Here is a 14,107-nt window from a genome sequence, read left to right on the forward strand (position 1 = left end):
TGAGCTACAAACCCACCTAAACAAATGTCAGTTTAGTTGAGGCTTTTCCACCCTGACAAGAATGAATTTCTTTGAAAGACACAGGCATAGGTCATGTCTATAGTGAAAATGCTGATAGGAAAATTGGCACAAAAAAGCAATCCATTTTTTGCATCCATTGTTTGTGTTTGTGTGCGTGTGCATGTGCGTTGGTGCATGTGCGTGTCCACGTGTGCACGTTTGCATTCAGCAGGCTGCCCAGAGACTCTCTCTTTTGCTCTCTCTCTTTCTCTCTCTCACAGCTGCTTGTGTTTATCAGGCAGCCTCCTCGTTCTGTTTCTCCGGCCTGGATTCTTGAAGGGCAGCCAGGCCTGTCTAACCGAGGCTGGGCCGGAGACGAGGCATTGTCTCAGGGATGGGGGAGACTCTTATCAGGCATTTCCAGGAGCTGTGGCTCGCTGTAACTCCCTCACCCCCTCGCCGCTGCTCTGGCTCCCAGGACAAAACGGTGTTATTGATGATGGTTGTGTTGCATTCTGCCCTCACCGCAGAACCTCATCCTCCCTTGTGTGGAGTTAAGCGCCTCCATCCCCTCTCCCAGCATAGTTGATTTTGCTGCAGATGCTGGACATGGCTATCATGCCCAATTCAACAGCAAACACGAACTAGGGGGGCCAGACTGGGAGTTCATTTTTGTCTCGAGCGGTTTCTGTGTTGTGTTTTAGTTTCGATGACCGCGGGCATCTGCATCCATTCTTGGTTGTTGGCGTGTGTGTATGTATCTCATGTGGTTGCTGAGTGACCCCTCTGTGTGTGAGTATGTGTTTGTGACCTATGTCCACTTCCTGCCCCCAGACAAAGGCACAGTGCAGAAGGTAATTGTCCTGCCAACCAATCGTTCGCTGGATGAAGATCTGATCCTGGAGGAGCTGGAAGTGTTTAAGGTCAGTCTTTTGTCTTTCCTTCCCTTTCATTCCTTTTCTTTCCCACCACACCTCACATCAAAGGCAGGGAGGACGGCACACTTGGCCACAACACAAAGGCCAGGGTCAGACAGGCAGAGACAGGGTGGCATTCAGGAGATGGATGTTGTGCGCACTGCGGCGCAGAGTGATGGGAAACACGCTGACAGACTGCAAGAGCCTCGCCGTTGCCCCGAGTGAACCTTCACACATGCTGCTTTATCTTTGCCCACTGATCTGGCTCAAACCACTAAAACCTGTGATCATTTAAAAACTAAAAGGCAGGGCTCCTTTAATCTTCAAGTGCACCTGGACTATACCGCTCCTTCAATCAGAAGAGTAATTTTGATTTATTCTCAGAAGACAGAATAAAATTCTCCTGGAGAGTTGCAGACATCTGGAGAGAGATTTATGCAAAGTGGCTCCCTTGCAGGTTCTGCTGCTCGATGCCAGCCTTTCTGCTGCGAGAGTCTGTTTGCTATTCAGGGAAAGTCCCATAAACTGATGTACTGCTGTTTTGATAGAAATAACACCTGACAGTATCTGAAAGCACTGAACATTGTACCTTTATGTGCTGTTTTTTAGAATCAAGCTCCGGTTACAAACTTGAGAATATCCTCAAAAAAAGTAAGTATCCATCTTTGGTTTCTCCACACACAAAGCACACTTTTATTGTTGTAATATGCCATCGATTTGTCTGCAGCTACTATGTAATGCATGAAACAGAAATCTCCTGTGCATAATAAGGCTCCTAAAGGCAGGAGAGGGAACTAATAAGCCATAATTGTTTCAGCCCTCTGTCTCATTTTCCTGTCAGCCGGCCACTTATTAAGACAAACAGGGCAGCTGACATTTGAACTGTTTACATTGCAGCAACAGCTGTACGTCAGCTCCGAGTTCGGGGTCTCCCAGGTCTCCCTGCACCGTTGTCAGGCTTACGGCTCGGCTTGTGCTGACTGCTGCCTTGCCAGGGACCCCTACTGTGCGTGGGACGGGCTCAGCTGCTCCCGCTTCTATCCCACTGGCAAAAGGTACAGACACAGAAGTTCATGGCTGATATTTTGTGCCAGTATTCAGTATCTTTAAATTTGACCATGTTCATGCCAAACAAGTCAAACAATTATGCAAGAACTGGCTAATTCCCCTGTAATTCCCCCTTAACACCAATTTTCATGCAAATATGTCCAATGTTTTTTTTACTTTTGAAGCGATCAAGTGAAAAAAGGAGTAAAAGACAACAAGAGTTTTTTTTCCCACTAATACAGATATTAATAGGCAAATTATATTCATAGACATTGCTGTGGACAGCTCTTCTAAATTATTAAGTGGTAAATAAACTCTGGCATAATCTTTATTCCTCTCAGTTTTTCTCTTTCTTAAACAATTTTGTTGGATGATAATAATCATGAGAAGAAGAAAATGAAGAGGAGGAATAAAAGTATATTTGCACATATGTGTGTGGACTCTGATTAGCATGTCACGTCAGAATTGATTCCAGGAAAGTGCTTCCCATAGATAACCCATTGTTGTATTGATAAATTATTAATCAATTATTGGTGTGTGCCGTCACCTGTGCCGCTGTGCTGCATGCACGGACTGTGAATACAGATTTCCACGTGGAGGACAGTAAAATCTGAGTCCGAATCTCAGTCTGTACAATAAATGTATAAACAAGCAGGCGCTCAGGAGAACACAGACCTGCGCTAAGTTTGCAGCTGGAATTCATGGCCCTGTTTGGGCTAGGCACGCCTGACTGGCCCGAGAAGTTAAGCACTTCATTGCTGGCCCACGAGGAACCTTAAAACCAATTTTCATGCAAATATGGCCAATATTGTTTGAGTTATCCTGCTGACACGCAGACAGAAGCGATCAAGTAACCCCTTGTCAGAGATTTCAACAAGCACGCTGCACAGTATGTTGTCCATTATATCAGATGGGTGACAACGAAGAGAAGATATTCAATTTTAATTCCAAAGTCAGTAAAGTGTCAAACTTATATATCAGTCAATCTCTAGTTTACATGAATGCACTAACTAGTGATATTGCAACCAGCAAATACTTGTATGTACTTCACAGTATTTCTCATGACCAAGATGTAGGTAGGCAGTATTGGTAAGGTGGTAACAGCTGTTCAAATTTTGAGTGCAAAACACTGCCGTATTGAAATCCTTCAGCACCCACTTCAGTGTTAATGCCACTAATTCTGCTTTTGTTGTAACCGCTCCATCTAGACATAACACAGACAAGGAGGCATGAGTGACACCTCTCCTCTAAGCTGATACCCCTCTTGTTTCTTTCAGGACCAGCTGTGTGTCTCGGCTTTTCAGTCAGACGCAGGTCAAGTTTAGTTTGGTCACAGAACAAAAGCACAGCCCCCGTTTTCCTGCAGTAAATGTGTCTGAAATGTGTCAGCTTGTTTACGTCCTCTCGGCCTCTTTCTGTTATACATGAGCGCGCACTGGAGAGTGGAATAACACGGTCAAATGTTCCTCATACTGTTTTGGCACAAACCACTCCTTCCCCTCGGTGGATAATATCAAATTAACATGTGGAGCAGAGTTGGGGTAAAAGTAGAACGATATGAATGCATATTTTGATTGGAAACTTTTGTACTTAGCTGCTTATTGTGCAATTGTGTTTGTTATTTTCAAATGTGAATTCTTCCTTTTTAGGAGAAGCAGGAGGCAAGACATTATGCATGGCAATCCACTTACTCAGTGCAGAGGATTCAATCTGAAAGGTAATTTCCTCAAGCTCTTTATATATTTGTACTTATGAAGGGGCCTCTTTAGTCTGACATTGACATGTCATTATATACATTGCCAATACAGATTCACATTAAATCCTAGACAAATATGTCCTCTCATTGTAAAACAGTGCACATCTGATGGGATTAACTGTCATCCAGGAAAACAGGCCTGTCAGGGATTGTAGTGATTTCCGTGGAAGCTGTCGCTCCATGGATGCACATATTGTGTGTGCGTGCATGTGCGTGTGCATGTGTGTTTGTGCCTGTTTTCGAGTAAAGGTGCAACATACTTCACTATGAATATGCACCCAGTCGACTGGCAGGATGCGGTTTAATGAGAGGAGAGGCTGTGCTCCCCAGAGTGTCCCATTTCCAACAGTTTACATCTTTAAATTAACTTGGGGAACCGACCATATGGCCATTACCGCTAATTAGCCTCTACCCTGTCATTCATCCAGCTGAGTGAGGAGCCATGTTGCCGTTGCAAAAATAAATAACAAAATGGTTAAAGGACAAAACTGAGGTTACATTATGTCATGTTAAGTAGAAACTGAAGTACTCGAGGTGGAGTTTGGCTGTGCTGCAGGTGCTAAGCTAAGCCTTTAGGTCAACACTCCACCCTCACTGTTGGGGCTTGAGGCAGATATGCATCCATCTGTGGGGTTTGTGTCTGTCAGCAAGTGACGTCTGATGTGTCTCTCTTGGCTGTGTGTGTGTGTGTGTGTGTGTGTGTGTGTGTGGTTTGTTAGCTTACAGGAATGCAGTGGAGATGACGCAGTACGGCGTAAAAAACAACACCACCTTCCTAGAGTGTTTGCCCAAGTCGCCCCAGGCGTCTATCCGCTGGCTTATCCAGAGGGACAATGACAGGAGGAAAGAGGTCAGTTCAAGGTCAAAGAGATCAGAGGCCAACATTGCAGCCTGCTTGACCTCTGACACATCACAAGCTAATCTTGAACCAAGCACGCCATAAAAATCCCTGGAGATACAGATGAATAGATATCTTTTTTCTCTATTGCAGAGGACTGCTTTGGTGTCTCCAGTCTGCGCACATGGTTGAATATTACATCAAACATTAAACATGTCATAGCAGTCAAATGAGCTCACACACTTGATCAGGGGCTTGTATTGCCTGAGGAATGACATTGGGAGCGTTTATTGGCAGCAGAGCATTATAACAAGCGGTGATACAGATCAAACATGATACAGACCTTGACTAATGAGTGGATTCTCAGCGGGGAGACATTTTACAAATATTTGACACCCCTTAAACAGTTAGAGCACCTCCACAGGCTGTGACAGATTAAATAGAACAGTGCAGTAGAGCGCCAGCGTGATAGAGACACATCTTTAATACGTTTAACTTTTAGTTCTGTGGAGCAGGCACACAGTTACAGCCATTTTTAGAGCCATTTCCCCTCAAGAATATCATTTGCCTTAAAATAAATCATTATAGTCCAGCGGTATATTATTATTGGAGTCCTTCTGCAGCTCATTTTATAGAGTAACCTATACATGCAGTTTTGGTGCCAAGTATAAGTTTAATCTGAGAGTTGTTTTAAATCCAAAAATGATTTTAATATGCGCCATGGAAATCTGATTGTACTTGGAATGGATCTCTGACTTGCTAAAATCCATGTGGATGGGGTTATGATACAACCTAATTATGCCTTTCACAGGTGAAGCTCAGTGACCGGGTCCTGTCCACTGAGCACGGCCTCCTCATCCGCACTGTCCAGCTGTCTGACCAGGGCCTCTACTACTGCCTGACCACTGAGAACGGCTTCAAACGCACCGTGGCCAAGATCCGCCTCAGGGTGCTGAGCGAGGCCATGGTGAGTGTGCTGACAGACAAGCGGCAGTCGCCCTGGGCGTGGGCCAGCTCGTTGCACCCCAAGGCCCTATTGGCAGCCTTCAGCCCTGCAGAAAGCCTGGCTGTGCAACAGTACTGCAAGGAGAGAAAGGAGCTGCAGAGCCTCCAGCTCCGGCAGAAGCAGCAGCAGCAGCAGCTTCAGCCACCTGGGCCTCTCAGGGGGGATCTGGCCAAACTGAAGCCCCTGCTGGACCGCAGGAAGAGTCGCAACCGCCGCAACCACCTCCCAGAGGTCTGACGGGGAGGTGCCAGAGCTGCTATGCGGTAGAAACTGATACACACATCTTCCTCTGCCTCTGTACCCTGCTCAGAAGTAATGAACGCTCTTATTTCCACCCACAGAGCTGCACCGTGGATGTCAGAAAAGGATGTGGGTGTGGGAGGTGAGGGGGTTATTTGGGGATATCTCCTTTCTCACACAGAATTCATGAGGTACTGTGACCAGGAGACTGTGAGACATACGCACACATGCACACACAAACACACACGCACACACACACAGACACAAAGTGGCCCTGTTGGTTTATGATCGCCACCAATAAACTGTGGATTCAGCTGACATTGCTTCTGATAATACACCTTCAGTCGCGACTATGGGCAGTGTTCTTATCTTATTGTAGATACTGGAGGGGAAATTGGGCTGGCGGGATATTAGCTGAGCTCACCATGGACATTTGCTCTGTGTAAAAAAAAAAAAAAAAAAGAGTAATAACAATAAAAAGAAAGAAAAAGAACGGGGAGGGAAGTGGAAACCTTGCAAATAAAGAGAGGAGATTGAGAAGGGAAATGGGAGCGAGAAATAAATCTGCATGTTTGACACTGAGCGCCCTTTCTCTTTATTCTAAGTGTTAAAATAGTATTTTATAAGGCTCTACTCACATTTCTCCATTAACTAACAGAGTATTTCTGCGCAGCAAAAACCACAGAGTTACTCTGGCTCTCAGTGGGCACATGCAGGTTAACATTAAGCCCACTCCTGAGAAAAATCTGCCACTGTAGCCCCCCAGCAGTATACTCTATAATACATTGTGTTATACTAGCACTGTCTATACAAAGCACAGATGGTAAGTGGCCTCATTAATTTTTTTTTTTACAAGGCTATGAATTAAAATTTATGAGTGGACAGGCCAAACTTATTATTCAGCACAGATGTTACCCAAATAGGCATTGTAGTAGAATACTGACTAGAGTCTGAAATGAAATGTGCGCTGATGCAAGCTCCTTAAATGAATCTTGTATTTATTCATATTACTCAGGCGTTGTACATTTGAGAGAATGTGCCTCGCAGTACTTAAATTTCTCTCTGCATATTGTATTGTACTTTTCGTGTTTCCAGCACAGAAGCATGTTAATGTGCATGAAATTCCTCAGTATTGACAGAAAAATACTCTTAATCCTAACTTGGATTAGTTTTGGGAAACCAAACTAGCAGAGATGCACATTTTGTATCTTTTGTCTTCAGGTAAAATGTATCGTTGTTTAATACCTGGAAACAAGAGTCTCCATCATTGATGCTTAGAAATTTTCCACCTCCTGCACAGAGAGGTGGACATGCTTTTAATTCTGAGATAATTATCATCAATGAGATAGTTGTGATATAGTCCAGTTTCCCCTCTCCCTTTACATATGTGAATAGCATCTTTTTTTTTTTTTTTTCAAAACCATAGCTAATGTAGATAGAGATTATTTGTTTTTCTGTGTACAGAGTATATTTGTTTCATCCTTTTAACTTAATGTTGTGTCATTTTTGTGGAAAAGTGTTTTCATTGTGAACCTTGTGTATATAATTTCAACATATTTCACCAACTAACTATGACTGTATCTGCAAATCGCAGAGGTACATGTTTTCATTTTGAAACAAGACACCCCTTTCTAGTTTAACCCTTCCCCACTTCCCTCTACAGATCTCTGCTCCCATTTTAATAAAAATGTGTGACCAGCATCATGTCAAGTTTAAGTGTAACTTCAGTGTTATTATGAAACCTGTGTATTTCTATTTATTAATGTAATGACAGTCTGAATAAACCTGTTTAAATCAATTTTAATTTTACACATTAATCACATAATCCATTTTTAGACCACATTTTCATCTGTATCATCTCTCAAAATGTAGAATTTCCCTTCCTTTGAACAGCCATTTATGTATTTGTTTATTTAATGGAGATAATGGGCTGTCCCAGAGATAGCTAGTCCCCGGCCAGGTAAACCCATATATATTATGGCATCAAATGTTATTATTTTGACAGAGGTAAAACGAAAGCAGCAGCATCTCTTTATTAATGCTGTGGTACCTTATACCACATGATAATAGTTACATTATACTACTTTTTCATGATGGGTTGGGGGGATGTGGGGTTGACAGAAAATGTATGGGTTTAATAACATACAGTATCCCAATTCAAATACATTTTAAAGGGAAATTTGCAGCCTGCAGCAGGTAGGATAACCCGAGGTTGCAAATAGCCCATTCCCAGAGAGAGGAGTGAGACCTGTCTGTTTTAATCTCAATGAAACACTTCCTTGAATGTGGGATGTGAATGCTGCAGACTGAACAGTAGAATCAAAGAAACCCAGGAGCCTGCAGAGGGTCATTTAAAACCCATAAAACTGGAGAGAGGGCTCCTGCCAGGCAGAAATACTGCTTTCTCACCAAACAAACTCAAGAGCCATGCATAACCACAAGCATAATCATCCCCTAGCCCATATTTACCCTTATTTTGATTTATGGGCCACTCAAGGTGAAAAGGAAACTGAATAATTTTGCTTCATCATGCACAATAGAGAGGTTTGTTTCAGCAGTGGGGGAGCGTAAGCCATTCTTGGGCTGAGGGGGATGTAGACTAGTTTTGATAGTATGCTTTGGTGTCACAACCAAAGAGAACACACCTTTGAGACCAACAGTAAGAGCATGGCACCGAACGGAAGCCTTTTTTTTCCCCACATTTTATTTACTCTGAAGGTGCTAGTTCAGCAAAGTATATTTCAGTTACAAGATTAAAATTTATTTATGTACAGTACATTTCTTTCACAGGACATAAAACATCTTCCTCTCTCTGTAGAACAGTAAAGTAGATTAATAACTTTACCTCTGAGAGGAGTCTCCTTACTCTCAAAATCCCTGATTGAGATTTAATGTTACAGTGATTATTGTATTTAAATTAAGTATGAAATGATAATTGGCAAAGGAATTCAGCTGTTAAGCTTTACAAAATCACAGTATCCCCCCTTGGTATCAAAGAAAGATAAACATTTTAAACAACAATGAACTTACAAAAAGTGCAAGTCAATATCAAATGGTCAAAGGTCCAGTAGCAGCGTGACTGCAGTGTGCTCCACATCTCCCGCACAGCAAACGGCTTTGCCTGATTCACTTACACTAACTTGCCATTGTTTTCCTTCCTTCGCACCACACAGTAGGCAATAAGACAGAGGAAGAAGATAGCCAGACCAACGCCCAATAGTGCCTGCTGTATCACATGCAGCAGCTGTATAGGGTAGATGAGCTCCTTCTTGAACATATCCGCTGTCTTGTCATCTACAACAGCCGTCTGGTTGCACAGATGGAACGAGAGAGAGAGACAGAGAGAGATAGAGTAAGAGCGAGAGTAAGTAACATGTACTCCCCTGATAAAACATCCCACTAACCATAAATTATTGCAGAGCTTTGTTTTTTAAAATAAAAATATCCTACCTCATTCAGCCAAACAACTGGGAATATGGTGTAGTCCTTTACTTTCTTAAGTACCCTGCATGGAAGGAGTTCGTTATTTAAGCATTCAATGAACAATTCTGCCTTGACCTTTCCTGAATATCCGAGCTGACTGAACATACTGGAACTTACGTGATGACGTTTGATGGTCCGTACATCATATTCACCTGGAGTCTCTTGGCAAAGCCCAGGGTGAACCCAGTGGTCTGATACATAAAACAAGCAACAACATGAGGTCAGCATCAACAATTCTGAAATCAAAATGAGCTACTGGGATGGAGAAATTGTATAACAGGACCAAAGTAACATTACATCAGAAACCGAAGATTCACTAAGAATCAAACATGTCCCCTTTGGCTGGAAAGGTTGCATTTTAAAGATGGAAGATTATATGTTCTTACCGGTTCCACGTCCAGGTAGGTGGCATGGTGCTCCTCACTGGGATTGAGTCCCAGCACATCCTCTATCAGGTAAGCGCTGCCATGAAGAAAGTGGGGCAAAGAGATGTAGATGGGGGCTCCTGTTTAGGTGACGAGGGAATAATGAGGGTTCAAAGAGCCAAGCTGCTGTGCATAAAATGACATTAATTCCTCATCAAGAAATTGCATTTTAAAGGTCTAATGCACAATTCTGTACAGCATGGGAATGACTTCAAATGCTGCAAATCCAATGCAAATGCATGTTCCTTTAAAAAAGATTCAGGTTCAACAGTTCAACCTGGTACCGACCATCTCGACAGGAGCTGACATCCAGAACTCCGGCCAAGGCGCAGTCCTTGGTGACCACTGGGTCTGTGCAGAAACACTGGTTGTCTGGGTTCTCCTTAGGGGAGGCCAGGGTTAACGTGGGGAGGACGTAGCGGTATACCTCAATCCCCTTCAGATCCTTGCTTTTCTCAAAAGTGGCCGACACAGACCTGAGGACAATGCAGTAGAGAGGTTAGATCAAGAATCTTCCAGCAATGGTCATGATGTAGATCAAACACCTTGATGTACCCAAAGGTAGAGTCTATTTCCTGATGTCTTGTATTCTGGCTTCTTTTTGAGGTCTACCATTGAACTTGGATCAGGCTGGCTAATGACAGCACCGTGGAAGTCTATGGCTAGGGTTTCATTATTGGCAACATCTGACCTCTAGTGGTTACTGAGAGTAAGATGTACAAAGGGTTACACTTCTCAAATTTGCCAACAAGGAGAGATTAATGTCACGAGAGCATATCACACAATAGCATCGATCAAATCAAATTACTCCATCAGAAAGAAAGTCCTTGTCACCTGCAGATGTCCGAAGAGAAGAAATAGAGAGGTTTCTTCTTGTCCAAAAAGGGAGGGAAGGAGGAAGCATCTGAGAGACAGAGACAAATAAATGTGTCAGAAACATACTTTACAGCAAGTTATAACTAGGGTACAGTCTATAGTTGTGCGACCTTTCTCTTTTATAGTCACAAACAGTAAATTCTGAATCATGAACTGCACCTGTTCCGTTGATCATGTCACAGTATGTGTTGTTCCAGTAATCTACAGTCCTGTTTGACAAAATGACACGAATCAGAAACCCATTTCTCATCTAGCATGCCGTAGCCTGCAACACTGAAATTTTCCAAAACAGCAGTGCTTCCAGGTTCCTCAATCTTCTCAGGATTTATATATAGCATTATTATATGATTATTCCAATAGCAGGCCAAGGCTGTGCAACAGTGTTCAATATCTCATTAATTTTATCCATAATTAAACTCACCTCTCACCCTGCCATCTGTCAATAAGTCCCACTTTCGATATGTCATCCTTTCCAGTGTAGACATTGTAGTAGCCATCATAGGTACCATTGTACTAGAGAAAATACACAGGTGTATATGACACGTAATTTCATTACTGATGTGTAGATGGAAAGGATTTGTTTCTTCTACATTTTGTTGTGAATGTGAAAGGTTAATATCCTTGTTTGCTTACAGGTACAAAGACTCCCACAGTTCTTTTCAAAATAGGGTCTGGGTAACCCCACAGGATTTCTTTTATTGTTCGGCGCTGGAACAAGGATGAATTGCTTGACCTTATTAAGCCCTCCAGAAGACTATGCAGACCTTTGGGAACCAGCGAATAAGCACCCTGAAAAGCCCAGAAACAATTACCTTTATCTTTGGAGACACTGAAAGTCAGCAAATGTATAAAATAGCATATAGTTGCTTAAATGGTAATCACTGTGTCAATGTAAAGAACAGTAAATCATCCCATAATAACACACAGTACAGCAAACCTGCTGTGCACACAACTGCCATTGCTTCAGGACATAGGCCAGAGAGATAATGTTCTCAGAGTGATAGATATTGTTTTATGACTGCAAGTTCAACATAATAAGTGAAAGACAAGCTGATGTTGCAATTAGTTACAGAAATTGTCAGACTTATCAATTTATGGGGTGGCAACAATGTGCACTGTACCCACAACCAAAGACAACAATTGTGTAATCGTGACGTCTATGTTTTTCACAGTGACTCAACAAGACTTTTGCCGCAGTACTCTTTTGCCATGTTTATGCCAATCTCATCATCAGCGTCTAGTCACCAGTCACAAGCAACCTTGTCATTTGCCCCAACCAGATTTTCATTTTGTTTGCAAATCCTCCTGAAACACTCTAAATATGTCATACTGCAATTTGCATAACTCCCTTTATACACCTTTCTGCCAGTCTGAGCTGAACTGTGCTGGCACAGCTAATTTGGATCCAACACTCAAACTTTTCAATGCACATTTGCTTTAGTGAACGGTTGCAGACCAAAGCTATCTTCTGCAGTGCAGACCAGCTTGATTTGGCATTGTTTGTCTTCTCTGAGAACATGTAACTATCAACAGTACAGATGCACAAATGCAGTATATTTTGTGTTGTGAACCTCTGAGTCAGGTAGAGAAGATAAGCCATCACCGCACAGCGGGGTGACACTCACTTACAGCCACAGCCAGGTTTAGGGAGGTGACTTGGTCTTCCTCTGGTCCCACTGACAAGGATGGCTCAAAGATGGCACCCGCAGGGAGCACAAAGGCTATAGTGTGGTTGGAATGAGCTGTGATATTCTCTTTGGGTAGGTATCTTGTCCTGAAACAGGGGAAGAGGGACTTCTTAGATTATATCAAATCAGATTAAATGTGATGAAGCAGCTGAGTTCAGTTTGGAGATTACTGGCTTTAAAGGTGCTAAATGAGAAGGTGCACATCATTCACATGTGTATACAGTGTGTTTTAAATCAAATTATAGACATATATTTTTTTTATGAGAGTAAGACAGGGTAAAAAAAAGGGTAAAGGAATCCACCTTACCTGTAGGTATAAGGTCCTCTCTCTGTCACCACTGGCTTTGTGCCATTATTCAAAACCTCCAGGGGGTTTTTCACGTCAAAAAGCCAGAACTGCCTGTACACCACTGCCTCTGCGGACGCCCAGTTGTCATAAGCTGCCGTTCCAGGCTCGATGACAGCTTCCTGCACCCCGCAGACACACAGACAATCTATTTTTAAACCAGCTTCAAGACTGCCAGCAGGCCAGCAGCCCCACTGCTGACACGTTTGAACGATTTTGGCCCTATGACAATTAAATAAAAGAATGTAAGTCATTCCAGTTTCACCCTGCGTTTAGCCTTGCTGCACATTTGAAAATCACAGATTGTGTTTGTTTTGGTTTTTTTCTGATCATTTTAGACAAAATACACTTGCTTAATGCATAGCTTCTTATTTACCAGATGAAACAGCTTTCCAAAACACTCACCTCTCGCTCTCTTTCTCCTGGTTCACCTTGATAACCACAAACATACTCTCTTTCTCTCTCCCCTTCTCTCTTTCCTTTGTATCAAACCAGAGTGAAACTGAGCACCATACCTTCTTCACTGTCCCCTCAATGATGCTGTCCCCCACTGGGATAAGGACGCCTCCCAGGATGGCTACCACCGCCCCAAACACAGCTCCGGCTATCAGCCCACACCTTCTGTTACAACGGCCCATGGCGGCGTGCGTCTCCCTCCGTCCGACAGTCCGTCTGCCTGCCTGGCAGTCTGTTCTCCTTCTGTCTCTGTGTTTGTGGTGTGTGCTAGTGTGTGTAGGCTGTCTGTGTTTGTGTCCCAGCAGTAGCAGCAGCAGAGACAGCACTACCGTCAGAGAGGAACTGACAGCCCAGCAAAGGCCAGGTAAAGGTACAGATGCCTTTGGCAGTCGCTCAAGGGACTCCTTATAACGGTGGTTATATAATGGCAGAGAATATTTGAAGGTTCAAAGGAGAGAAGGCGTAGTCACTATCAGTGAGCATTTTCTATGAGCTGATAATAGCCACTAACAGCCACACTGTGATAAAGAGGAAGAGAGATTTTGGTCAGAAGTGGGTCATGGGGAGGTGATGGGCACAGTGAAGTAGTGGGACTGTTCATTTTCTAATCCCAGCCAGAGCCATGCCACCATTATGTTTTATTTTATTCAGTTTTACTATACTCTATTCTTTGTCACAGTGATCTGCTGCGTTCTGCTTGAATCTATTCTGTTCTTTTCTAATCTCCCTCATCTCCTATCCAGTTATCTTCTGCTTGGTGCACAAGATGCAATTAGATACCAGGGACAAAGAAGATAAAACGATAAACACCACTGGAATTGCCTTAGTTTTTACGACCACTGTTCTGACTGACAAAGTCATATCTAAAGTCACTTTGGCAAAATGACATGTATGATATATTAAAGTTAATTGTTCTCCATGTTATCTTGCTGGGGCACCATGACACTGATGACATTGACATCAATGCCAAATTTACTGATCATTGCCATTTCACTGCATGTAATTTGGGTACTGTGCACATGTGGTCTG

At 43.0% G+C, this 14,107-nt stretch overlaps 2 protein-coding genes across 2 annotated transcripts in view; one reads left to right on the top strand and one right to left on the bottom strand.

Annotated features, from left to right (window-relative positions):
- sema3c (sema domain, immunoglobulin domain (Ig), short basic domain, secreted, (semaphorin) 3C) overlaps positions 1 to 7,514 on the top strand; it is a 39,456-nt gene extending 31,942 nt beyond the window's left edge. Inside the window, exons 13-18 of the mRNA XM_030046079.1 lie at positions 835 to 923; positions 1,527 to 1,568; positions 1,815 to 1,972; positions 3,614 to 3,681; positions 4,440 to 4,570; positions 5,370 to 7,514. Coding sequence (XP_029901939.1) covers positions 835 to 923; positions 1,527 to 1,568; positions 1,815 to 1,972; positions 3,614 to 3,681; positions 4,440 to 4,570; positions 5,370 to 5,801 — 920 coding nt within the window. The 3' untranslated portion in view covers positions 5,802 to 7,514. The remainder of the gene's footprint in view (positions 1 to 834; positions 924 to 1,526; positions 1,569 to 1,814; positions 1,973 to 3,613; positions 3,682 to 4,439; positions 4,571 to 5,369) is intronic.
- A 1,022-nt stretch (positions 7,515 to 8,536) lies between these two features.
- On the bottom strand, positions 8,537 to 13,297 carry cd36 (CD36 molecule (CD36 blood group)). Its single transcript, XM_030045985.1, has 12 exons — positions 13,138 to 13,297; positions 12,584 to 12,744; positions 12,218 to 12,362; positions 11,222 to 11,377; positions 11,010 to 11,101; positions 10,748 to 10,797; positions 10,547 to 10,616; positions 10,001 to 10,188; positions 9,674 to 9,792; positions 9,405 to 9,478; positions 9,255 to 9,309; positions 8,537 to 9,111 (listed from the first exon to the last, which is right to left on the bottom strand). The coding sequence occupies exons 1-12, from the start codon at positions 13,258 to 13,260 to the stop codon at positions 8,935 to 8,937; spliced, it is 1,410 nt and encodes a 469-aa protein (XP_029901845.1). The 5' UTR covers positions 13,261 to 13,297; the 3' UTR covers positions 8,537 to 8,934.
- Between the last annotated feature and the right edge of the window lie 810 nt (positions 13,298 to 14,107).

Source organism: Myripristis murdjan, chromosome 23, assembly GCF_902150065.1.
Source record: "Myripristis murdjan chromosome 23, fMyrMur1.1, whole genome shotgun sequence".
Classification (NCBI taxonomy): domain Eukaryota; kingdom Metazoa; phylum Chordata; class Actinopteri; order Holocentriformes; family Holocentridae; genus Myripristis; species Myripristis murdjan.

Bases quoted from the DNA above. Each gene is read 5' to 3' on its own strand.
- cd36 (XM_030045985.1), bottom strand. From the start codon at position 13,260: ATGGGCCGTTGTAACAGAAGGTGTGGGCTGATAGCCGGAGCTGTGTTT. The intron at 10,617-10,747 runs GTGCAGTTCATG...TCTGTCTCTCAG, and splicing joins TGACATGATCAACGGAACAG to ATGCTTCCTCCTTCCCTCCC. The intron at 9,310-9,404 runs GTAAGTTCCAGT...CCTTCCATGCAG, and splicing joins GGACCATCAAACGTCATCAC to GGTACTTAAGAAAGTAAAGG.